The 26,542-nt window shown below is 38.5% G+C and overlaps 1 protein-coding gene, 1 long non-coding RNA gene and 1 other non-coding gene across 4 annotated transcripts; all 3 read left to right on the forward strand.

Moving 5' to 3' along the window:
* The first annotated feature begins 231 nt into the window (after positions 1 to 231).
* LOC148369462 (nucleolar protein 58-like) lies at positions 232 to 5,896 on the forward strand. 2 transcript variants are annotated; one of them, XM_088329948.1, is made up of 14 exons: positions 232 to 440; positions 887 to 963; positions 1,300 to 1,352; positions 1,788 to 1,912; positions 1,996 to 2,132; positions 2,319 to 2,383; positions 2,785 to 3,065; positions 3,256 to 3,382; positions 3,571 to 3,734; positions 4,615 to 4,749; positions 4,825 to 4,886; positions 4,979 to 5,130; positions 5,210 to 5,328; positions 5,399 to 5,896. In XM_088329948.1, the coding sequence occupies exons 1-14, from the start codon at positions 396 to 398 to the stop codon at positions 5,444 to 5,446; spliced, it is 1,590 nt and encodes a 529-aa protein (XP_088186074.1). In that variant the 5' UTR covers positions 232 to 395; the 3' UTR covers positions 5,447 to 5,896. The 2 variants fall into 2 exon arrangements, with proteins under 2 accessions (XP_088186074.1, XP_088186075.1); XM_088329949.1 differs by lacking the exon at positions 1,300 to 1,352 and having other exon boundaries at positions 247 to 440.
* On the forward strand, positions 3,104 to 3,187 carry LOC148369463 (small nucleolar RNA SNORD11B). The gene has a single exon (XR_015850177.1). It is a non-coding gene; the product is annotated as a small nucleolar RNA SNORD11B (small nucleolar RNA).
* A 2,167-nt stretch (positions 5,897 to 8,063) lies between the features above and the next one.
* On the forward strand, positions 8,064 to 25,763 carry LOC148369464 (uncharacterized). Its single transcript, XR_015849879.1, has 2 exons — positions 8,064 to 8,465; positions 23,249 to 25,763. It is a non-coding gene; the product is annotated as an uncharacterized LOC148369464 (long non-coding RNA).
* The last annotated feature ends 779 nt before the right edge of the window (positions 25,764 to 26,542 follow it).

A 26,542-nucleotide genomic window follows, 5' to 3' on the forward strand; every position in this document is an offset into this window, starting at 1 on the left:
AACAACCCCAGCTATCAATTAAGCAACATGATAATTCAATGTTTCAGAAAACAAACACACGTGAAGCTGGAGCTAGAAATAATTTGTAAACTATTTTGACGGACATGATTTTGTCTCTTATAAAAAGATAAAGAAATAAAAATTAGTGTGGGGAAACATTGAAATGGAGGACGCAGGAAAAAGAAAAGCGACAAAACATCGTCATTTATACTTGTGTCCTGTAGATGGCAGTGTAATCAACGCCCTCTCCTTAACATGCAGTTTTCTTCACCCAAAGAAGAATCGGCAAAGCGTGGCGTGTTCCATAAAGATGCTGGTGTGAACTTTGGAAAACTTGGATAAATTTGAAAGTCGGGCTTTAAATATACAAAGAGCAAACCACACTTGTTGTGAAAATGCTCGTCTTATTTGAGACTGCGGCAGGCTATGCCATTTTTAAAGTAAGTTGACAAACCGTTGTTTTTCTTACTCGGGCGCGGATCAACGTGGGTTAGCTGCATTAGCATTTTCGCTACTTGCGAAAAGCTGTAGCTTCGATTTTCATTATTTAGATATAAACGTTATGATCTGGCATTCGCTACAACTTGGGAGACTTTGTCGGTTCATACCACATTCCGCCGTTCAGTGTAAGACATATAATATACTCAGATTTGTATATAGCTGTTAACAGGCCTTGCAGCCACGTGTTTGATTATGTGTCCACACCGCCTTCATCTCGATAACTTAGTGACCTTCATTCCGTCATAATTTTCACCTACTGTACTTCTTTTTGGTGTTAGCCACGTGTCTTATTGTCTCTTTTTTTTTGATAACAAAAACATTAATTTGGAGTTCTGTGTCACCAGGTCACGGTTCATGAAAAACCTCAACTTGTGTGTTTTTGTAGGTGCTTGATGAATCCAAACTGCAGCAGGTCGACAGTTTGTACAAATCTTTTGAGACTCCAGAAAAGGCAAATAAAATGTGAGTAAAGGTGTCGATGCATCATTTTCATGTAATTGTTGTCATGTGTAAAACACATCAAATTCTACTACTTCCCCAAAGGATTATTTTGGGGATATTTTCTCTTTCCTTCGTGCAAGTAGTGGTGAACACAGATGAAGACAAACAATTGCGCTGAACAAAAGTTAATATCTAAATATTTTTCCACATGATCGTGATGGTGTGACATAAAAATTTCGCGTACGCGTCCCATAAAGTATAAATTTGCCAAACGGTACTTGTGATACGCTAGTTCAATGATGCCAATGTATACCGCTGAAGTATGTTCCATGCATAACATTTAATTCATATTTTCAGTGTGAAACTAAAGCACTTTGAGAAGTTCAAGGACACAACAGAGGCATTGGCAGGTAATTGAAACACCTGGTTATCAAGTATGTAATTGGAGATGTATTATTTTTCTCATTTAATGAAGTGTATCTTGTTTGTCACTATCTCTAAGATCAGACTTAATATTTCTGCATGAGTTAAAGTTGGCGACGTTTCCCAGAATTATCAACCCCCTTTAATTGTTAAGCCATGTGTATTTTTAAAGGCTTTAATCACCAAAAGTTTCAAAGGGCTACACGGAACATTATTAGAACATCCACTGATCTGGCACCGACATGAGGGAAAGGAAAAACTTAAAAAGCTCAGCATGAGGAAAACTTTGAGAAGGGGGGCAGCACATGAGAGGAGTCTTTGGTTTAGGGCTATCTTGATATCTGAGATTTTGGTTACAACATTCTTTTTTAATGTTTATGGCTTACAAAATCTGTTAATGTAGATTTGTTTCTTCTACTCAGCTGCTACTGCCCTCGTCGAGGGTAAAATTGGTAAAAGTTTAAAGAAGGTACTGAAGAAAGTGGTTGCCAAAGAAGCTCACGAGCAGCTAGCCATTAGTGATGCAAAGCTCGGAGGTGTCATTAAAGTGAGTGAAGCAACCGCCATATGGATACAAGTAGTTCTCAGATGGAGCATTCGTGTGAATTAACACATCTCTGTTGTTTTCAGGAAAAGCTGGAGCTCAGTTGTGTCCATAGCCCTGCGGTTGCAGAACTCATGAGGTGCATCAGGAGCCAGATGGAGGGCCTCATCTCAGGACTTCCACCCAGAGAGATGAGTGCTATGTCGCTAGGCTTGGCTCACAGGTAGGCCTCAATGTGTGCGTTTGATATCTTCTTGTTAACTACTGTCTATGATTACAACTTGCTGACTGAAACATCCTGTTGATATTTCTCAGCATTCGTCACTACCACTGAGGCAGCGGTTCATCTGACGGGAAAACCAAACGTTTCATTTTTGCATGTTATTTACGACATTCCTTTTGTTTTCAGTTTGTCCCGCTACAAACTCAAGTTCAGCCCTGACAAGGTGGACACCATGATCGTGCAAGCCATATGTAAGTTTTGATGGAGATGTCCAACTCTAATTGTTCTGTATGATGAGGAAGAGGGATATCATTTTGACTGCACACAACTACTTGATAAGGTTCTAAAAAGGGCATATCGTTATTTTGGAGCGTTATTTAAATAATTGTAGATTTGATTTTTATCATTTTTGGCCTTGTCACCTGCCCATGTTCCTAAATATGTATTACCACTTTATCATTTTGTCTTGTTACAACTGTTTGATCCTGGTACGGTCCTTAAAAGGGCTGAAAGTATAATCAAATTAATTTAATTCAGTCATTATTTAAAAAAAATCGTGACTGTATTTTTGCACACAATACCCCTAGGTTCTTAAATATGAATTGGCACGCATTCAATGGGAATGCCTAAATACATTTTGGGTGCTCCACAGCTCTTCTGGATGACCTAGACAAGGAGCTCAACAATTACATCATGCGCTGTAGAGAGTGGTACGGCTGGCACTTCCCAGAGCTTGGCAAAGTCATCACAGACAACTTGGCTTACTGCAAGACCGTGTCTAAAATCGGCGACCGGACTAACGTGGCTGGGAGCGACCTTTCAGAGCTTCTTCCTGAGGAAATTGAAGCCGAGGTGAAGCTGGCAGCAGAAATCTCAATGGGGACTGAAGTGTCAGAGCAGGACATTATTAACATCCGGCACTTGTGCAACCAGGTATTGTTTCACTGTCTTGATCATTAAAATGATTTTGGTGGCTTTTGTGATGATATAGACCAATGTCTTCACCCAGAAACAATAATGTGGGTTTTTCAGTCACTACCTCGTCTGAAAGGTCGCTCAACTCCGTTACGGAGAGTAACGGTCTGTTTCGTTACCTCAAGAGAATTATCTCCCTTTGGTGCAGGTAATAGAAATATCAGAGTACCGAACTCAGCTATACGACTACCTGAAGAACCGGATGATGGCGATCGCCCCCAACCTGACGGTGACCGTGGGTGAGCTGGTCGGCGCTCGCCTCATATCCCATGCCGGTGAGTCATGTTAAAATTTCAACATCATTGCAAACAGCAGCGCTGATGATCACGACCCAATGTCAACTTGAACTGAAGTGTTTCTGATATTTATTAGTCACTACCTCGTCTGAGCTCCAAAAATGCTCCATCTTGAGAGGTTTGCCTCAATAGTACAACATTGCTCACAGGCCTTTTTTTCATTACAGGTTCACTATTAAATCTGGCAAAACAACCAGCTTCCACAGTTCAGATTTTGGGGGCAGAAAAGGCTCTTTTCCGAGCACTCAAGACTCGCAAGGACACGCCCAAATACGGTCTCATCTATCACGCATCGCTTGTGGGCCAAACCTCTGCCAAGAACAAGGGCAAGGTACATTTACAGAAGTGATTGAACAATTTTACTACGTATGAGTTCTTTTCAATTAATAGCCCGTGTGAGGACTAGAAAAACCCTAAATATCCCACGTTGACTAAATTGACCTGCATTCAAAACAGGGACTGTGCATTCGCCTTATTTCAGAATCTTTAAAAGTGCACCATCTTTTAGGGTTGGGCGTTCTAACTCAAAATTGAAGATGGAGTTTTATGCATGAGATCATGACTTTTATTGTATTTTTAAATACAAACCAACCATTTATTTGAACTCGGATACCAATAATTCTTATGTCTTTAAAACCAGTCTCCATGTAAATATGTTTGCCTATTCATCCTGACATTTTTCTTAATTTTCTAATTTATGTCCATATTACGTTTATCCTCGAGTGCTAAGTCTAATCTCGCTCTAGACGATGTTTAACATAAACTTCCCATAGCTTTTCCAAACATGCGTTCATAGCTTATGCCTTTGTTAGTGTCTAGCACAAAGTATTTATTGTAAATCACCCCATTCAGCATTCTGCCACTTGTGCAAAAACGTTTTGAAACTTTGAAACTGCTTTGAGTGGTTGTAACAGCTTATATTCCTTTATGAATTTCACGGGTTAGCCACTTTTGAAAATGATGATTTTTAAAATGGTAAATGAATTGAAACAATTTACTTTAGTCAGTCAAAAACTACCCATAATATTTACATAATTTAGTTTTAATTTCAGAAATCTGCATCGTGTCAATAATGGCACATTGATTTCACCCTTTTTCAGATGCCTTTGGTCCTAATTTCATTCCGAAACAACAATTATTATTTTTTTAAAAGATAAATTTGGTCTTGGTTAGTTTAAAAGGAAAAATTTTATATACATTTTTCGCCCTAGATCTCTAGAATGTTGGCTGCCAAAACTTCCCTTGCAGTCCGCTACGATGCCCTTGGGGAGGACACAAATGCAGAAATGGGTGTGGAGAACCGAGCCAAGCTAGAGGCTAGGTTACGGCAGTTGGAAGAGAAAGGAGTAAGTTCTAGCACCTTCTTAACTACTAATATCAAATCAGAACGTTGAGTTAATTTTATTGGCTCTACTCTTTAGATTCGAAGGATTAGTGGAACAGGAAAAGCAATGGCCAAGGCAGACAAATACATGCACAAGAGGTAAGTCTCACTGTCACTAAAACTAACCCTTTTCTTAGTCTAATATCAAAACAAACTGTATTAAATCTTTGACGCATCAACAAAATTCACAGCGAAGTTAAAGTTTATGATCCTTCCGGCGATTCTTTGATCCCCTCCACTTCAAAGAAAAGAAAGTTTGATGAGGTAAAGGTGGAGGAGGAGGAGGGGGAGGAACCTTCAACACCTGTGCCAAAAGCTAAAAAGCTAAAAAAGAAACAAGCAGGTGAGTACAAGGAGAGCAAAATGCAATGTAGAAAATTTGGACACTTTTTATTCCGCCTGAATTTTTGCATGGTTAACAGAAATCGAAGGTGAAACTTCTACAGCCGCCACTGAAGAACCGCCCAAGAAAAAAAAGAAGAAAAAGAGGGATAGTGCACCAGAGCCAAACGTGGAGGAGGAGAGTGTTGTAGTGACGGAGGTAAAACATCAGCACTTGGTTCTGAAATATAATTGAATTTCTTTACACTAAATCTTACTTTTATTTCTAGCCGACAGAGAAAAAGAAAAAGAAGAAAAAGATCAAAGAAGAGGACTGAATTAGGACATTTTTTGATTTTATTTTTTTAATTGTATACATTTATTTTAGGTGGTCAAAACTGTTTTAGTTCCTGATAATGTAACCTTTTTTTTTTCTTACTGCAAACAGAAATGTTTACCATTTGAACATCTTTATCAGCTCAGAATCAGACTGGCAATCCTGAAAACATCAATCACAATAAATGTTGTGGCAATGCAGTTTTCTCATTAATTAGTCCACATTGAAATTAAGGTCGTAATATGTCTAGAAATGATAATGCTTTTGGGCATGGTATTTCATTTTTATTCAATCTTGTGCATTTTACCTCCTATCTTATTGGAAACCACATAATGGTCAAAATAACAAACTGGCATCCTATCTCAAGCCATTTAATTTATATACTGTGATTTGCAGGTGTTCCGTATGAAAAACGTAATAAAATTGTACGCAAGACTTGTGACAAACTTAACCTTTTATCCATGCTTTTTTAGCCGTCTGATCAAGGTGGCAAGAATGACAAGCATTACTAAAATAAACGTTTCTGGTTACAAAAATGTGCTCTTGCTATGCCGTCAGTTTTCCGTGTGTGCTGCATGAAGCATAGACTTGCACTACATACTACACTCAACTGTTGCATCTACTATCTACACTATGTCACAAAAGTGAGTACACACCTCACATTTCTGCAGAGATTTGATTATGTTTAATATGGCATCACTGAAGAAACATCGTCAACAAAGGCCATGGCTTACTGGAAAGGTATCAAGGTCTGATGAGACAAATATTAATTTGGCTCAGATGTCTTAAAGTATGAGTTGCGGCAGCCAGGTGAGGATGAACATGTTTTTGTCATGACTAAACTCAAGCATGGTGTTGGTAATGTCATGGTTTGGGTTTGCATGAGTGTAACTGGAATTGTGGAGTTACATTTGATTAGGGGAACACCAACTCAAATACAGGAGCAAAGAATGAGCCCCTTTCTCCAGGATCTGCAGAGCAATGTTGGGATTGGCGGGAATAAACTCGGAAGCCAAAGGGGCCCCACCCTGCAAAAGTTTGGGAACCCATTGAGTTAGATCAGTGTTTTTAAACCCTTTTTGAACCAAGGTGCACTTTTATTTATAAAAAAGTTCCGAGGCACTTTGTCAAATGTTTGAAAATGAAGTTATGTCAAATATTTCATTGTACTACCTCATAAGCAGATAATTGGTATATATAAAAAGAAAATAATACTTAAATTGCATCATTCTTTTTCATTTTGTTTTTATTTTTTTACAGTGCAATCTTAAACCGCTTTGTTGAAAAAAATTAAGTTATTAAATGTACTGTGCTACCTCATGAGCGGATAATTAGCATATCTGCGGTGTACGCGTCCCACCAAGGATTTGCCATACAAAGTACGTTTATTGTGCATTTTAAGACGTGTACGACGTGCAAGAAAATACATACTGTAAACGCAAGTTTGTCAATTATGGGTACCATCTGGTATACACAAACTAGCACGAAACAGCAAATCAAGTCAAACGAGTTCGCCGCAGTAGCCTCTATCTCAGTATGGTTTTTATGTTGTAAATGAAGCGAGCGATTTGATGCTACTGTGCGCATGCGTCTGCCACCTGGGGATTTCCCATCATTCACCATTCGGTGGCAGTTGTGTAGTGAAAGGAAGTCCGTCTCTTTTTAGAGAACCGGCTTTTTCGGCTCAACTCATTTAAGAGAGCCGGCTCTCAAACGGCTCACTTGCTTTGATGCATTATATTACGAATTATTATTGTGTATAAAGAAGTTAAGAAAAAAAAGGAGAAAATGAAAAAAGACAGGTTTGTGGTTATCCCTTTATGGTTATCCCTTTAATCAGTATATTACCAACAATAATTTAATGCAGAAAATGAATTATTAATTTGAATAAGAAAATGTATTATTCTACTTAATTATATTTGCATGTATTTTTTCCTTCAACAGTAAACGTCCAAGCTACTTAATTTTTGAACTCTTTTTTTAATAATAAAACGTGTTCATATCAAGCAACTCAGTATCTCACAACAAAATGTTAACTAACAATATATAGGATATAACGAAACACATGTACAATATAACATGTTGAACTACATAAATAAACACGTTTGAAAAAAAAACCCACTGGCTTAGATGTTGTTGTTTGGAATTGCTTGCTAACTAGATACATCTCGATAAACTTTTAATCTTAGTCAGATTCGGTCAATAATAGATATGTCTAGTTGAAGACATAAATCCAGTTGAGATATACATTATTTTATTTTGCTAATTCAAAGTTGTATTTTATAGGTATGTAATCAATGTCTTTTAAATTAGCATCATGTATAGCTAAAAGTTCCATTTTTTAGGTTCAATGTTAGAGCGAAAGCTAAAGAGTTTTTTTCTATGGCAATAGGGACTTGATGGCAAACTTTGATGAAAAGGGTGGTTAGTTTCTTATTTTAAAAAAATACCAGCATGAAAATCAGTTGTAAAGTGAGCAAAATATGATTTATTTTCAATGTAAGTAGGTGGCCTTATTTGGGACGCCGAGTCTACCATTATGGCCTCCAAGAAAGCACGCTAGATAAATGTGTAGTACACTGGTATCCCACAATACATTGCGGTTGTATTTTGAATGGGAAGTAGTCGTGGCCGCTGCACCAACTCTTAAATGAGATAATATAATCAAAACTGCTAAATGTTCTATATTACACCTACAACCACTTATGCTCGACAGCAGAATAACTTCAACGTCATTTTTCTCAGGTCTACACTCATCGTAGTTACTGCTTTTTTACTCCCGTCCAAAACTTTAATTGTCCACTCGAGTCGGTCTGACCTCGAGGCGTTTCGCTGCACCCGTATTTGGAAAATCCCAAATCAATTTCGTAAAAATCAAGCGTGAGTCTCAAACGCAGAGAAAATGTGCTCAAATAGGAATGACATTTTTAAAAAGGAGCCCCAGGGAGCGCAAGAGGAGATCGAGGGAGAACGCCCGGACTCTCTTAACAAGAAGTTCCGAATTGTTTGGAACAGAGCAGGTTGGTTATTTTAGTTTCTGCAACATTTTTTACAGCTAATATTTGACTATCGACCTCCACTGTACGATTTTTTTTTTTATTCCGATAGGGCCCGGGCTTCCCTCCCCCCAATTAATTAAAAACATACCTATAAACATATGTTTATACTTAGTAAATGCTGAAAGTTTTGTAGTATTTTTACTGTATTAATGTTTAAAATAACCACGTGGAAATGTCTGGATTCTAGACTTAAATAATCACTTATATTAAGTCGCTTATGAGGTATGTTGAACTCATAGTTTTTAAGTTTTTCCTCGCTCGCGTGTAGGTTTTAAATCAGGGCATGGTGTAATAATAGTCTGTAGTTTGCTATAATCAGTGCATTTGCACTTGCATATATAGAAATAGATTTGCATACATGTCTACATTAACTTACAATACATTACTTGCTTGTGGGAAAAGGTCGGGGTGACCTCGGTTGAAGATACCGTTACCAGACGATTAGAGTTTACCTTGAAGATACCGTTGCCAGACGGCGTGCAAGGAACGGTCACGTACTCATACGGCGTACACGGGACTGGTCACGTACTCATACGTGATACAGGACCGCCTTTTGGGGTGTACTCAATCGAAGCCTAATCGTCACTACCAGCTTTAAATACATTGTCATGTTCCTAGCTCTGTGAGATCTTTATTGACGCATCAATAAAGTGACAATCTCCCTCCGTAACGAGACTGGCTTCTGTCTATTTCTTTTATCCACTTATGAGAAGACTTTCTCTCGATTATCGGACCTCCAATTTCTACAACATTTGGCGCCGCAACGTGGATTGGCACTAATTAAGTAAAAAAGAAAAGGGAAAAGACTTCTCAGTGGAAAGGTCTCGAATGAGCGGTTGAGGTAAGGAAGATTTTTTTTTCTCTCCTTACTTCGGTTTGCTTGTGGAGATTCGTGGGTGGACAGGAGCCTGTGGCGTCGGAGCTAAATTATGAAAATTCGTGCACGTGGGATTTCCGTCTTAAAGTCTGGCCCCCAAGTTAGGACGGATGAGATATATAGACTGAGTTGAGATTTTTATGTCCGACGGGAGTTCTGAGCTCAAAGAATCCTGTCTGTTTTGGGACATGGGCTGCCTGAAAACCTGGATAAAATGGTGCAGCGGCGTCGGTATTTGTATATTTATGATTGTCTTGAGATCTGTGTAAAGCTGTGATAAGACGTCGTCATTTGCTAGTGGCAGTTCAAAATAGACGATTTATATATTGTTAATACGGGAAATATTTATTTGTTTCCCTAGTGGATTTATGATTTGGGAGTCGGACATGTAACCTTGACTTAATAAGAAGTATGGTGCGTGGAAGACCGCCATTTTCTAAAATCTGATTTTGTTAGACCGACGCTAAAAAATGAGCAGTAATCGATGTTTTATTATTAAAATACTTTCGCATAGAACAGGCGATACAAAGAATGTGTGGGAATTGATGACATGTTTTGGTGTGGGAGATGTCTCATTCGGGAATGTTGGTGTGTGCCAGCTAGCGAGAACTGTGCGTGTGTGTTTCTGTCTGTGGATGTGTGTTCTCCCCCGCCCGGCTAGCTCAGTCGGTAGAGAATGAGACTCTTAATCTCAGGGTCGTGGGCTTCGCTGAGTGATTTTTATTTCAATGGCAGATAACATCGCTTGCTTATAGTTAACTGTTTAAGGGCTAGGACGACGCTGTGCGGAGGAGAACCTTTTTGATTTTGTCTTTTTTTTGTTTTTGTTTTGTTTGGCGTTGGGTGTGGAGTTATGGATGCATGGATGAATGATGGAGTGACTGCTTCTTGGTTTTTGTGGGTTATTAGCGCAAACCGTTGGTTCTTTTTGTCTTTTTTGTTTTTTGTTTTTTACCCCCCCTTACCCCCACCACTCTGTCTTTCTCCGTGTGTAAGTTGAGCTCAACCGTGTGTATTATTTTCCCTTTACTTTATGTGACGTTATGTTAAGTGGTGTCATAAAAATAGAAAAATGGAGGGATTACTTAATTCGTCAAGTCAAGTGCTCCTTTTGCGTGTGGCCTTTTGATTTGTGAGATCTTGTTCCGATAAACGTAATAAGTATAGTTTGGGTAAATTGAGGACAATTTGGCAAGCTTTTTCAAAATACAATGAAGAGCAGATTACTTGATCTTGAGGAAGACCATGAAAAATTTAAGAATTTAATTGCTAAGGTGATGTCTTCATTCATTCATTCAGTCATTTAACCTAGACTAAACATCCGGGTTTGTAAACATGACCGATTTAACAGGATTCAGAAGTCAGACGATCGTTGAAAAGGGCTGAAGATGGACAGAAAAACGAGCGAAGAACAAACAAAGACGTTCACTAATCCATTGTCTGGCCGCTTGTCTACAGAAGGGTCGTGGGGACACTGGAGCACGTCCAGGCTGTCCTCAAACAGTGCTGATTGCAGCCAGTTACGAGGAGAAAGGGGTAGACAGCTGAGCACCAAGGTCAGTCTGGTACTGATAAGCTCACGAAAACATTCCGGCGGCAGACTGCGAGTGAACGTCACGATGGACTGAGCCAGACGGCCAAGGCCGTCGACGGTGATAACAACACAAGTCTGCTTTGAATCACGCTAGAATCTTGTTGATTGACGTAGTGTTTACAAATCTGAGGAATATTGATACGTTTGGATTGTGAATTATTTTATTTTTAACACAGAAATACTGCTAAAATTGTATTTTGAATCTGCTTTCCAGGAAATCGGTGATTGTGTCTCCAGAGGCATGGAGAATAGGTAACAGGGAAATACCTTTGACTTTATATCAGATAAAATTGTTTGTTCTAAAGGTTGTGAAGGGCATCTTACAAAAACTACACATTAAACAATGGTTCCATGGGTGAATTAGGTACAACCCACTACAGTACTTTCATTTATAGATAAACTCTTCTGCCATAACAAAGACATTAGAGGTATCTTCTAATAAGTTACTTTTCATTTGGTCATGATACAATTATTTGTTCATGAAATTTGAACTCTTCAACATGATTTATGTGTTAACTTAGTAATCGCATGAGTTAGATATTATGACATTCTCAGTGATAGTTTTTAAAAGCAAAGGTAGTCCAATGTTTTTTAAGGTGACTGATTTTGAGTTGACTTAAACTGTAATTTCTATGGGATAGTTCGAACTACATTGAAAATTGATGTTGTTGTTTTGTCTATTTCTTTGTCATCTGAATGCATTGAAAGTACTTAAAAACACGGAAAACCCATGAGCTCCGGGGGGGACTTCGCCCCACTTGTCCCCCCACCGAGGCACTGCCCTGGACCCAGTTGGGGGCCCGCGCCCCCCAGACCCTCACCTCATTTTCAGATAATTTCACTTTGGTCAAATCATATCCCTGTAACAGGCAGACCAGCACTGCATCTGGGCCACTTGAGCAACTACAAAACACTACAAACTGAACTGAGAGACTGAATGTGACAATTGACGGCTGTCATCTACTAGCTGGTTAAGAGACAGGAGTCCAAGGTCGAACAACCAATTGAAAAGACGTCCCAGGGGATCTCGTGTACATCAAGGTCGACGAAAGAGGAACCATCCGAGGCGTGAGGGACCGACCGTACACCGTCGTGAGGGCAACGCTGGCCGCAGTCCAGGTCGAGGGCTCACGCTGCCACCCAGGGGTCATCATTAATTGATTTTTGGAAGAAAAATAATATTTAAGTGCGAAAAAATTAAAATTATTTTTTTTTTTTTTGCGGCAAGGCCAATTGATGGGTATTTATTGGATTTCTAGCCATTAATTGGTAATTTAATGGTATACTAGCCGTGTCAATGTGGTCGAACAAACTGGTCCTTTAATCTTTACTTTTAGTACAAAAAATATCTTCTGAGTTATTGGTGATCACATCAGCTACCGGCATGTTGGGGCTTGTTTTATAATTATAATTTGTCGATTCCTCCTAAATTAATATGCGAATTGACGGAACACTAACTGAGGTTAGATGAACAGTGAATGATAGAACATTCACGCCAACATTATCATGCGCAGTAAGACACCTTAGTAATAAGAGGTTTTGCTATTTATTACACATTCATTTATGAACAAAAATGTGTACAACATAGAAACATCGGAGATAGTGAAAATGTTAGAGATTTTCATTAGATGAAACGATGTGGGAAACAAATTCGCTGTCCCAGAAGCGGTTGTTATAAAACAAAAAAGTTGGGCTTCTAGGCAATTTGTTGACAAGGTTGAATTTCATTTCTCATAAAAAGCTGGGCCTTATAATGGGGGAAACACGGTAGCTTACGCGTATACATGCACTGTCCCGATTGTGCGTGTATGTGCCCTTGACCGCATACGAAATGCTCGCGCGGCGAGAAAATTTACACGTTTGTTGACGCAATCGACTAACAAAAAACCCGGATAATTTCGCAATTAATGGGTCGCAAACTCGCAATAATTGCTAATTATTTAAATTTTGCAATAAATGGATTTATGAATTTAAGCAACCATTCCATTAATTTTTCGCAATTAATGGCATTAATTTTTCACCAATCATTTATTGCTGACCCCTGCTGCCACCGTCAACGAGACCAAGCAAGATCAACAGGGCAGTAACGTTCAAATTAGGAAAACAAGATGTGGATGACAAAGCTGTGTGTGATAATAAATTGTCTGATATGATTGTTACTAGGAGCAGAGCTCGAGAAATCGCAGCGGCGAATGGAAATTGCGGTTCCGAAAGTGCAACCGGAGATCCGAAAAGCGACGCTGCAGACCATGACGCATCCTAGAGACAGCGACCCGGTTAAGTGTGACACTACTGTATAACATGCCAAAACGGTTGGTGATTTGGAAAGTACAAGTACACTTTACCTCATGAAGGGCTCACTGGCCCTGAGGTAGATAAGCTCTAAAGTACCAAAATCAAAAACATTACAGGAAAAAAGAAAAATGTGAGATGTGACGAAAATGTGTAAAATATAATTTTTAGAATATGGTTTCATAAAAAGCATGCACTCGAAATTTTTTAAAGGGACAGTGTGTATAAATTGACCGCAAGAAGTCTTTGCGCTGTGGAGTGCAACCAAAATAAAAGTGCTTAACAGGATAAGTAAGGGGGGTCACAGTACCCACATAAGCACTATTTTTCACTGCCTCTAGGTGATGCTCATGTTATGTTATGGAAAAGTCCAGTAACTGCAGTTTACAATCGCGTAGTCATTACAGCAGTCCCTGTTTTGGATATAAATTGCTAAATACTTTATAAGAAAGCTAATTAAACGATTTAGGTTCACTATCAAGACATTTCTAATAAAAACTCGCAGGAAAAAACCTTAACCGACAACGAAAGTTTTATCCAGAAGCTGTAGCAAAGAAACTCAAAAGTTTTGATTAGGTAAGTGTTAAGGACTATAAACAGGACATGCGCATTTTGCTCCATTGCACAGCGCCCGTGCTAAAAGTAAATACGTAAATATCTTCAGTTGTAGGGATTTTTAACATTTTCATTTTGGGACAAAATGACAGACAAAATGACCCTTAGCACTCATAAGTGACGGCAGGAGTCAGTCGAATTTTAAGTCACTCAACACTCAAAACGTTACACGGTAAAAATTAAAATCGCTGAAGGAAAGTACCGTAGAAATACTACGACAGTAATACGGTAATAGAGAAATGCCCCTAGAGGTATACTAAACAGTATCACAAAACTAACGATTCAATATAGTACTTTAAAACAAAGACATAGTACATTACATCAATTAAAAATAAGTAACTACAGAACTAAATACCAAGTTAAGTGCAAGAAAAGCATTTATGAGAGGGCTCTCTTCAATAAATTGAGGAAAAAGCCGTTTTGTCCAATGAAAAAGACGGACTTAACCAATTACCAACAATAATGACGTAATCTCGGAGCGACGAGATCTCGTTAGCTAAGATCGGCGTGCAGAAAAATAAAATCTCATACAGCAAAACCAAGAATCTTTGTTAAAGAGGAATTAAATGATAATGAAAATTTACAGGAAAAGGTTGCGTCCCCAACATAGATGATGCGTCTGGGACACAGGAACAGGGTGAACTGTGAACACTGAGTGTATACTAGGTAATTATACAGAATAGTTTAAAAAGAAAGAATGTTTAAGTAACAAAACTAATCATCTCTCGTTGAATATGCGAATGTAAAAAGGGTAAGAACTTTTAAGACGTGTAGTTTTGCTAGAGCAGAGGCAAGTAAAACAAAGAAGAAGACTGGAAACCGTCCATAATTTTAGTGTCCATCTTTTCGTTGGTTATAAACGGACATATTCAAAAGAGGCGTAATACATAAAAAGGTTGTAGATAGATTACTAGTGGTATGAATGATTTCGAATTATCAAAAATTGAAAAGAAGTTTGAAGATGATGATATAGTATCACAGGGAAGAAAATTGGAAACTAGAAATCATTAATAACGTAACTTAAGTTATTCCAGTCACTGAATGAAATATTTCTTCTGAAAGAAAAGGAAAAGAAAAACAAAGGGAACTAAGACAATTGGGTAAAAAACGAAGATTGTTGCGCGGAATAAAAGATTAAGATAGTAATGTAAAATAGATACGATTCAACAAGATAATTCATAGGTGACAAGTAGGTATTGCTTTATATCGAATCAACAATAAGAGATTATGATTACAGAGGGATGAAAAGACAATTAGAAATTTTTGACATTGAGTTCGAGTTGGCAGGTTTTTTAGGACAATTGATTCCACACTGAGTTTTTTAGAATGAGTGTTACGTTCGACAAATGATAAATGAATGTGAAACAATAGCTGACTTATGGTTGAATAAGTTAAAATGAAACATTGTCTATGGAAAAGAGCATTTTTTTTAAGAAAACAATGAGAAAAAGATTGATCAATCCTGGAAAGGATTAAAGGAATTAAAAATAACGACAGAATGGATTTCGAGACATATCGTGGTGATTTAAAATATAACTGCATAGAAAATGAATGGAAAATAATTAAACTAAGACAATGTCTACTAGTACTTAAATTTTGGGAAAAGTTTAGAAATTGAATAACCTGGCTAATTCACTAAAACAGGGGTGTCAAACTCATTTTAACTCAGGGGCCACACTAAAGAACAAACATTCTCACGGAGGCCGGACTAGTACATTAGGGAGAAAGAAAATGAGAGAGAAGGAGAAAGAGAAAGACAGAAATCCATGGAAAAATAGAAAGAGTAAAAGAGAATAAAGTAAAAAGACTGAGAGAAAAAGAGAGACGAGGGGAGTGGAAGAGAGATAATGGTTGAGAGAAAAAGGGAGGAAGAGAGAGAAAGAATGTCAGCCTACAGCTTGTTTTTCTCTTGCGCTTCACTAAGTGTTGTCGCAGGCCGGATTCAACCCCCCCTGGTGCTGATAACGCCAAGGTCGCGGATTCAATCCCTTAGCGGGCCGCTTGTTTGACACCTGTGCACTAAAACATCTCAGTACGTAAGCACGATAAAACTTAACGAGACTCTAAGTGCCCCTGAATTCCACAGAAAGTTAACCTAGTATATTGTTTTGCTTTAATTCTGAAAGAAAAGAAAAAGAAACACTAAGACAAACATACAACATAAGTTATTTAAATAAGGATAATTTGCTGAAAATTGGGTATGAAAAAACTTGCGACGGAAGTATGAAAAACAACACATTATGTAGTGTTTTTGGAGTTCCTCAGGGTATTGGAAGCACTACATATATACGCATCATTTATGATAAGACAAAACGGGTGCACACATTGTAACTGACAATTACATTTGGCATGACACTCCATCTTCAGAGTTAGGTAAAGGAACGGAAAAGATAAGGTTATAGTTATAATTAATACAATATGTACACAAGAATGTGCATTTAAAATGTTACATACGGTTGAGGTTTGTGTAAATATGCATTTGGTGAAAAATAGTCAATATAGTGCAAAAGAAAGTTGTACACAGTTGTACCTCTACTTATACGTTTAATTGGTTCTAGCAGTAAATATGAAATGATGAAACTATTGTAAATCGAAACACATTATCGATTTGAATCAATTGGATTGAAACGGGATTAGTCCGTTCCGAAAGCAAACGAACCTTGTTGAGTCAACTGCAATTGCCCTGAAGGTATACTGATGTTCAGTAGAGGTTCGTACATAAACAAAATCTAAAATAATATGTTTTAAAACTAACAATATAAATGTGTTAGAATAGCCAAGCCCAAGTCCAGACATAAATAGTGTTTGGGGAAAGATCTGAAAAATGGTGTATCCAAGCGATCACCGTCGTACGTTTGGGAACTGGGGAGCGGTTTTGTAAGGAACAATGGAAAAAATAACAAGGAACAAAGGGCTAATATTTCAGTTTGATGTGCAAAGCTTACACAAAGTAAATAAACAGGAATTAAATATAATGAAATACAACATCATAATTGTAAATGAGAAAAACTGGATGTGTCCCTAGGCCGTGACGACAAAAGTTTGCCCACCATTGACTTAAAACAATTGTTTTTGGGACGATAGACTGGTGGTTAATTGCGCTTTTAATGACTGATTTTTTTTAGGTTCTTTTAAGAAGCAGAATGTTGGAAAAATTTTAAGCTGATTGTAGGCGATGATGAAATAGGTTGGTAAATTCTCTATAGAGCGTGACGTCTCGTTTGGTTTCATGTTATAGTCGTCATAGTTCCATTCCACTCCTTGTAGTTATTAGTATTGATACGACGACACACACACACACACACACACACACACTGCAGTCGTCTTAATAAAACTGAATCGTCTCTGCGCGGCACAACACAGTAGCCACGATCACACTCTCAGTCCACTCTTGGCGCCCATTCTCAGTCATCCCTCTCCTCAGAGCGCCCTAAGCCTTGTTTCCTTGATTGAGTAGAAGGACGTGTATAAATAGTGCAATTTGCGATAGAAGACAAGTTTGAATTACTGAAATTCCGGGTATCATGGGATGAGTCAGAGAAACGTGCAACCAGTCGGAGTGCCGACGGACTACCAGAAACCAAATATGTTAACGACAGTACAGACTAAAGTTAATAATATACTAAATAATAATACTAAATAATAATGATAGGCTAAACCTTAATGTGACGATACAGGCAAGAAAGGTTCCGACACACCAAAGTCCAGAGAAACCTACACCCACGGCGACAGCACTAAAGAGTGAGGTTACAACGCCGACAGCCAAAAATGAGTGCACGGCCAGTACGTAAAATTCGGGAAATTGTGTAGAAGAGGAAAACCGTAACCCTAACTCGGTAGTTGTGTAGGCACATGGTCTCAATGTGCACTGACTTAATTTGACTAATTAACTTAAATTTTTGTGGGCCATTTGTCTTGTCATATGTTTTATGTTTGTTCAATGTTGTAGACGTTTGTATTCTTTCCTGTATTCTCTTTTTTCTTTGTCTTATGTTTGTCTTGCGCTCGCTTTTAAGCGGCCCACGTAGCTGAAAAGGAAAAATAGAAAAATACGAAGGAAAATTGCCGCGGACGACAGCGCGTGCGTTTTTAACAAAGAAGAAAAAGGAAGCGAATTTAAGTGCACAATGCAACGACAGAAACGTTTTGTTATCAACAGTAAGACCGTTTAAAAATATTGTTTTTGGGTGGAACCGAGAGCACATCGCGTCAGGAATCGAAAATGTTCGTTTTTTGGGTAATCAGTGTTTGACGCTAAGGGTGTACAACATAACGCATAGGGGCCTAAGGGGTTCCAATAAATATTTTTTACGGTCCAAATTTTTTCTGTTTTTTCAATTGGAAAACGATAAATTTAGGAGTGGTAAGTTTGGAAAAATTATGTTGAGTTATTTCAGATTCATAGAGGTAATGCCAGAACCACACCATAGAAAGATGGAATAGTGACAGAAAATGAATAAAAATGTTTCGTTTTCAGTTAAAAATTGGAAAATAAAGGAATGTGAAGATGAGGAAAAATCCAATTGAGTGAATTAGATGGAGTAATTTGAGAATGAAAAGCATTGTTGGACGAGAATAGTGGAAAAGCGTGAGTAAATACTTTTTTTTCATTGAATATGGAGGAAATATTCATTGAATGGAATACAAATGAGTAAGATGAATCGTTGTAGATCAATGCACGTCGTTTTCAAATGAAGTAGGTGGAGCTAGAATAGTAGATTTAATTGGTTTGGGAAAAATAAATAAATAAATTGGAAGATTAAGTGAGATGGTTATATGTCAATTTCCCATTAAACAAGTGGGCTAAAAAGCACGTGTTAGAGGGCGTAGAAGAAGGGAGAGTTATGTGGAAAATGGATTGTTGGCAGAGCAAGTAAGGAAGTTACAAATACAGAAAGATAAGAGTTAGCAAAGGAAGAAATAAAAAGGCGAAAAGAAAGTAGGCGTTGAGGAAAAGAGAAGAGAGGGATATACAAGTGAAAAAAAGGAAGAAATGAAAAGGGGAAAAAGTAATTAAATGAAATATTTTTGTTGACAATTGGCCGGAGTAAAGAAAACATATGTTCCGGGTGGACGGGTATGGCTAAATAACATCGGACAACCGAGAGTAATTCCAGAGTAATTTATAGCTAGCAATGAAATTAAGTCTGGATTAGAATCGGTGTTTATCTGGATAACTCAGAATAAGAACGCAAAATGGATTAACTACATTTATTACAACCAACAACGTTTATTAATTACATTAACGAGGCCTTTAGTGCAGTAGGAGAGCAATTACATGAGACATCTAGGATGGCCTGGCAGAATCATCAGGCCCTCGATTTTCTCTTGGCCAGTAAAGGAGGCGTGTGTCATATGATAAAGGAGGAAGGCTGTATGTATATACCTTTAAATACATCCGAAGCAGGAAGCTTCACAGAAGCACTGTCAAAGGTTCGTGAGATGAGCAATGAAGTGACAGTAAATACTGAAAAGAACAGTATCTCTTTTGATTGGTTCTCGTCTACATTTGGGTACTGGGGTAGTATGTTAGCGAAGGGGGGAAATTTTCGTACTAACTATCGTAATAATTATGTATTTGTTGTGTTTCTGTGCCATACCTATTCTTAAAAGAGGAATTCTTAAGACTTTTGGAGAACAAATGACAAATGAGCACAGTTAGTGATTAAATATCCAAGCCTATTCCTGAGGGAGGACAGATGACTCAACTAAATTCAAAACCTTGAATTTTATTTGGCAACGTTAATAGTCAGTCTACATTACATTAAATAATGGAGCATCTGCGGAAAGAGACACATATGATGATCTGAACTGAATACGATATCAATTGGCACTATTGTTAAACACGCAACACACTGTAGAGCACTAGGAATAACAGCAACAAATATATTGGTTTCTGATTGTGATTTTTTTGTTGGTATGTCACACTGCCGGGGAACAAGCTGCTGCCTGGGATGGTCATCGTCGCTTCCGGGTTTTTGGCTGCATGGAAACTGAGCGTGATGCCTGCTGGGATAACACTCACTCCAACATCTGACTTCACGCCACCCGTTGACGAATACGACAGTGCATGGTCTTCAAATTATGCACAGGGGTCAGGCCAAAGGCCGATGTATATGCTGTATCACTATCCACTCATCTTGAAATGTATCGACGGCTGTTACCAAAATTTGTTATCACTTATCAGTTTAATTATTCATTTACCTTTATCACGTACCGATCAACCGTCGACGGTCCACGTGTATAATACAGTATGTACGGATAAAGATAAATGAAGGGGGGGTTAGTGCATAGGTCAGATGTTTGGAGTGTTAGGGGTTTTTTCTTTTTTATTTAATGAAACATGAACAATGAAAGTTAGAGTAATCACAGCAGGCTGACCGCCAGAATTTTATTTTATTTTCGATTCGCGTAAACTCTGTCCTGTATTGATATCTACGATTGGTAATAATTTGCCACTACTCTGTTTTCCTTTTCAATTTTAATTTCCATTCAAAGGAAAAAAAAAAAAAAAAAGGGGGGATTATGTTGTGGCAAATCCTCAAAAGCATTTGCACTTGCATATATAGAAATAGATTTGCATACATGTCTACATTAACTTACAATACATTACTTGCTTGTGGGAAAAGGTCGGGGTGACCTCGGTTGAAGATACCGTTACCAGACGATTAGAGTTTACCTTGAAGATACCGTTGCCAGACGGCGTGCAAGGAACGGTCACGTACTCATACGGCGTACACGGGACTGGTCACGTACTCATACGTGATACAGGACCGCCTTTTGGGGTGTACTCAATCGAAGCCTAATCGTCACTACCAGCTTTAAATACATTGTCATGTTCCTAGCTCTGTGAGATCTTTATTGACGCATCAATAAAGTGACAATCTCCCTCCGTAACGAGACTGGCTTCTGTCTATTTCTTTTATCCACTTATGAGAAGACTTTCTCTCGATTATCGGACCTCCAATTTCTACAACAGCGTGTAGGTTTTAAATCAGGGCATGGTGTAATAATAGTCTGTAGTTTGCTATAATCAGTGGTCTGTGCAGCCCTTTGAGACTCCTTGTGATGAAGGGCTATACAGGTAAACATGACTTGTTCTGCTTGGTTGTCCTTGAGGGAGAAGGAGGAGCACAGCGTTTGCGTTCGGAGCTATCAGACTGGCAACTGGACTTAAAATTTGTAAAGTCAAGTCATGTTTATTTCATCCATCCATCCATCCATTATCTGCACCGCTTTTCCTAAGTAGGGTCGCGGGGGTGCTGGAGCCCATCCCAGCTATCTTCAGGCATAGCCCTTAATCACAAAGAGTCTCAAAGGGCTGCACAGACCAAAGATTATTGCAAACTACAGACTATTATGACACCATTCCCTGATTTAAAAACAACATAAGGGTAAGGAAAAACTCAAAAACCTCAACATGAGGAAAATGAAGAAACCTTGAGAAGGGACCGCACATGAGGTAATCCCCCTTCCAGGATGACCAGGCTGCAATGGGGATTGCAATAACAAATAATCACAGATATTTTCAACATGAAATATAGGTTATTCATCTGCTATAGAATAGAAGTGTGTTTTAAGCCTGGATTTAAACAGTTAGAATATAGGATATAATATAATATACCTTTATTGTCATTGTTACAAAATGGGTTAACATATTGTGACACAGTGAGGTAAAAAACCCAAGAATATAAAGGAACAGAGAAGATAAGGTTATAAAACAAGGAGGATAAGGTTATGGTTATAATTTACACAAAATTTACCCAAGAAATGTCGGCATATAGGATGTTACATACAGTTTGGTAGGGTTTGTGCAATATGCATTTGGTGCAAAAATAGACATCATAGTGCAAGAAATAGTCAACATATGTATTTGGTGCAAAAATAGTCATCATAGTGCAAAAAAAGATAGTCAACATTGTGCAAGGTGAGCAGTAAACAGTGCAGTCAACATTGTGCAAGAAACATAGACATGAGTACCATTTACGTTCGTATGAGGTAGTGTTTCTGCAAGAGTTTTTCATTTTTTTGTGCGGTGTGTGTTTAGGGTGGTAATGGCTCGGGGGAAGAAACTGTCTCTGAGTCTGTTTGTTTTTGTTTTGTGTGACCTGTAGCGCTTGCCGGAAGGCAGCAGGTCGAAGAGGTGGTGGCCGGGGTGAGAAAAGTCCTTGATGATGTTTTCTGCTCTGCTGTGGTAGCGAGAGCTGGCAATGTCCTCCAGACTGGGCAGAGAGCAACCGACGATGTTCTGGGTTGTTTTGATGACCCTCTGGAGCGTTTTCCTGTCTGCTGCTGTGCACCCAGCATACGACACCGTAATGCAGTACATCAGAATGCTCTCCACTGTGGCTTTGTAAAAGGACACCTGCAGCTGCTGTTTTAGCTGTTTTTTCCTGTCGCTGCTGGGCCTTCCCTACCACTGCTCTGGTGTTTGCAGAACAGGAGAGGTCGTCGGAGATGTACACACCCAGAAATTTGAAGGAGTGGACTCTCTCTACACAGTCTCCTTTTATGATGATTGGTGCTTTATTCCTGTCATTCCTTCTGAAGTCCAGTTCCACTGAAGTTGCAGATCAAACTCGGGGGAAAGAGCATTCCACAGCACCGGGGTCCGAATGGAGAACGCTTTCGAACCTGCGGATCTCTTCTTGGCTCTTGGGATCACTAGTAGACCAGCATTTTCAGAGCGAAGGCTCCAGACAGGAACATAGGGCGAAATTAAATCTGAAAGATCTGAGGGAGAAAGCCCATGCATGATTTTGTAAAAAATATGTTAAAAAAGTAGGACATTTTTTTCTCCTTTTGCTGCAAATGCTCACATTGCCATTCTTCTTGCTGCTGTAAGTATTACACGGTTTCCTTCTTAATCGAATCACTCATTTTTTTTTACCCTGGCCTGGCCCCTCTTCAAAGTTTTGAAACCAAATGCTGTTCCCGAGTCAAAATGTTTGCACACCCCGAATGTATAAGCATTGGTCAAGATTTTGAGACCAGTAGCCTGTTTTAGCTTTCAACTGGTTCTCTTTTACTTAAATGTAATGTTGATGTCGACTGTTTAGTGCCTTTTGATGCCATTGCTGCATCCATTGCTGTCTAGTTATTCCAGAAGAGAGATTTCTTCTCAAGGTTCTTAAATTTCCTCATGCTAAGGATTTTTTAGTTGTGTACATTTTGTTAACATTTAATCAAAGCATCAAAACTTTATATGTGGTTTTTTTTGCTTTGGATCTTACTGTTTCTCAGTTTAGTTGCCCTCATTTAAGTTTTAGATCAGGAGATGTTGTGATAGTGGTCTTTGCTGCCATTTTTTGACTTTTTGTGATTAAAGGCTACACAAATAAATGTGATTTGACTTGTGTCTTGCAGACGTCAGTGGAAAATATATTTCTACCGCACGGCAAGGACCAGAGCTTCCTTGCATTAAAATTGAGGAGGACAAGGAGGATATTAAGCCTCATTACGTCAAAAAGCAGGAAGAAGATGATATTAAGCATTATCACGATATAAAGCAAGAGGAGGAGGATGATGTAAAGCCTGATCCTGTTAAAGAAGAGGAAGATTTTACTGTGTTGCTAGTGGCTGGGGTCCATTCAACCGTCAAAGATCAAGGTCAACATAATGAGAACTATTGGCAGGAACCTTTATGCTTGGCCTCCCATCAACACGTGAAAAGAGAAGACGACGACATGTCCGACTATGCAAACACTGAAAGTGACAAACCGTTGGGAAGTAATAACACATGTTCTCAATGTGGGAAAATATTTCAGCGAAAGGCTTATATGAAGATGCATATGATAGTTCACACTGGGGAGAAGCCTTTTGCCTGCTCAGTTTGTGGTAAAAGATTCAGCTGGAAGTCTGCTTTAAAATTACACACAAGAATCCACACTGGTGAGAAACCTTTTAACTGTTTGGTCTGTGGTAAAAATTTTATCCAGATCGGACAATTGAAAAAACACACAGTAACCCATACTGGGGAGAAGCCTTTTGCCTGCTCAGTTTGTGGTCAAAAATTCCGTTGGAAACATGCTTTAAAATTACATACAAGAACCCATACTGGTGAGAAACCTTATGAGTGCTCTGTTTGTGGTAACAAATTTAGCCAGAAGCTCAACTTAAAAATCCACAGAAGAACCCATACTGGAGAGAAACCTTTTAAGAAAATGCACTCTGATAAAGCAGACAAAAACTTGGCATATTTTCAGTCACTCCGGGACAACATTTGGAAACGGAAAACCATTGGAAACATATCTGCCAGCACTTCACAACAATATCCTGACGGTTTGCGAGCATCATACAACATATCTTTGCTGATTGGTAGATATGGTAAGCCTCATACAATTGGAGAAGAGCTTATTCTACCGGCAGTAAGAGATGTTCTACACACAGTTTTACACAAGTCACCTGACCAAATTATAAAAGCTATTCCTCTCAGTGATAACTCTGTTCAGAGAAGAATAGATGAAATGGCTGAAAATATTGAAGAAACATTATGCAATATACTTAGGACAACAGAATTTAGTTTACTTTTAGATGAGTCCGCTCTATCAGGCAATGAATCTTTGCTTCTTGCTCATGTTCGTTTTGTCAAAGATGAAAGCTTGGTTCAAGAGCTGTTATTTGCAAGACAGCTTGAAACAGACGTAAAAGGGGAGTCAGTGTGTCGTGTCGTTGATGATTTTTTCAAAGAGAAAGACATCCCACTTTCTAACATTCTTGCTTGTGCAACAGATACGGCACCATCAATGGCAGATCGTCATTGTGGCTTCATTAGTTTCTTGAAAAAAGCTGTACCTGGAGCACTTACAGTGCATTGCGTAATCCATAGGCAGCATCTGGTCGCAAAAAACCTGAGTGGTAAACTACACAAATCAATGAGTACTGTTATCACAGCAATAAATAAAATCAAGGCACATGCCCTCAATTCCCGACTCTTTCGACAGTTGTGCACTGATAATGATGAAGAGTTTGAACGTTTATTGTTGCACACAGAAGTTAGATGGCTGTCAAAGGGAAACTGCCTGAGACGTTTCCATTCACTGTTTGATACAGTTGTTGAATTCTTCCAAGATTCCAATTCTGTTCTGTGTGATGAACTAAGAAACATGAAGCATGACATTGCTTATTTGGCAGATATATTCACAAAGTTCAATGAAGTTAATTTGCAGCTGCAAGGAAATGAGGCTAACCTAATTCAAGTAAAATCAGCTATCTCCACCTTCCTGGCCAAGTTACAGTTGTTTAAACGAAACATAGCTCGCCATGCACTCCACCAGTTCCCAAGCCTCTCTGAATTGGATGAGGAAAAAGGCATACCAGACGATGACCTTCAAGTGTATTGTACACACCTGGATGAACTGCACAGAGACATGTCTGAGAGATTTGAGGACATTTTATTGCTTGATGTACCAGACTGGATGATCAATCCATTTCTATATGTCGACAGAGAAGAAACTGGAGTGGTAGAGGAAGAACTGATTTCAATTCAAAATGACATTGAGCTAAGGCCAAAGTTCAAAAAGTCATATCAAGATTTTTGGTTACAAAAAAAATCTCTGACTGCTATCAAGTGCTGTGGAACAAGGTCAAGATCTACTTTATTGCCTTCCCAACATCGTATTTAGTAGAACGGGGCTTCAGTGCAGTCGCCTTGCTTCTTTCCAAGCAAAGGAACCGACTGAAAATTACTGACCGCGGGGATCTACGACTTCTCCTTAGTGAATTCCAGCCTGATGTTGAGAAGCTTATGTCCCTGCACCAAGCACATCCATTCCATTAATATTAAGTGCGAGACAATGAAGGTTACTGGTGGAATGTTTATTTACCATGTCATGTTCCTGAAAGGAGTTAAAACTGCTAAAAAATAAATTGGTTTACAAAATTTGTTTTTATTTGTGAAATACACATTTGTGTTCAACCTTTCTCTTTTCTAATTCCAGCATACCAAATATCAAGAAAGAGATGTTCGTTTCCATATGTGTCTGGGGGGACTATTGTGTGGCGGGCGTTGGGGGCGCTATGACTTAACTGGAAAGCCAAGGGGGCGCAAGTCTGCAAAAGACATTGGGAACCATTGGATTAAACCAGGGGTCAGCAACCTTTTAGGTGTGGAGTGCCACTTTCAAATTTCCTTGTAAATTAGTGTGCCACACCAAGATTAATGACTCGCATAACATTTTTTTAATATCCAACAGCTGTCATTTTACACCAGTCCAAATATACAACATCTATATACATTTTAATCGTATAACTCAGTGTTTTTCAACCCTTTTTGAACCAAAGTACACTTTTATTTATAAAAAAGTTCAGAGGCACACTGTCCATCGAAAATGTTTGAAAATGAAGTTGTGTCAAATATTTTACTGTACTACCTCATAAACAGATAATTGGTATATAAAAAGAATAAAATAATATTTAAAATAAAAAAGTAATTCTGTGCTTTGTTTTTATTTTTTACAGTGCAATCTTAAACCACTTTGTTAAACAAATTATGTTATTAAATGTACTGTGCTACCTCAAGAACAGATAATTAGTACATAAAAAGTATGTAAAAGTTCACTGCCACCTACTGATATGGATGACTATTACAGTTCCTCGTCTGAAGAAAAACTGCAAAACTACTGAATAATGGCCAGATTTAAAAAAAAAGATTAAATTAGG

The sequence above is a fragment of the Urocampus carinirostris genome, chromosome 3 (assembly GCF_059441175.1).
Source record: "Urocampus carinirostris isolate Australia breed hairy pipefish chromosome 3, RoL_Ucar_1.0, whole genome shotgun sequence".
NCBI classification, from domain to species: Eukaryota; Metazoa; Chordata; class Actinopteri; order Syngnathiformes; family Syngnathidae; genus Urocampus; species Urocampus carinirostris.

What these genes read in the sequence shown, in the direction of transcription:
- LOC148369462 (XM_088329948.1), top strand. Translation starts at nt 396, where the DNA reads ATGCTCGTCTTATTTGAGACTGCGGCAGGCTATGCCATTTTTAAA. An exon ending in CAGGCTATGCCATTTTTAAA is followed by an intron (nt 441 to 886) that starts GTAAGTTGACAA and finishes GTGTTTTTGTAG; the next exon opens with GTGCTTGATGAATCCAAACT. An exon ending in CACAACAGAGGCATTGGCAG is followed by an intron (nt 1,353 to 1,787) that starts GTAATTGAAACA and finishes TCTTCTACTCAG; the next exon opens with CTGCTACTGCCCTCGTCGAG.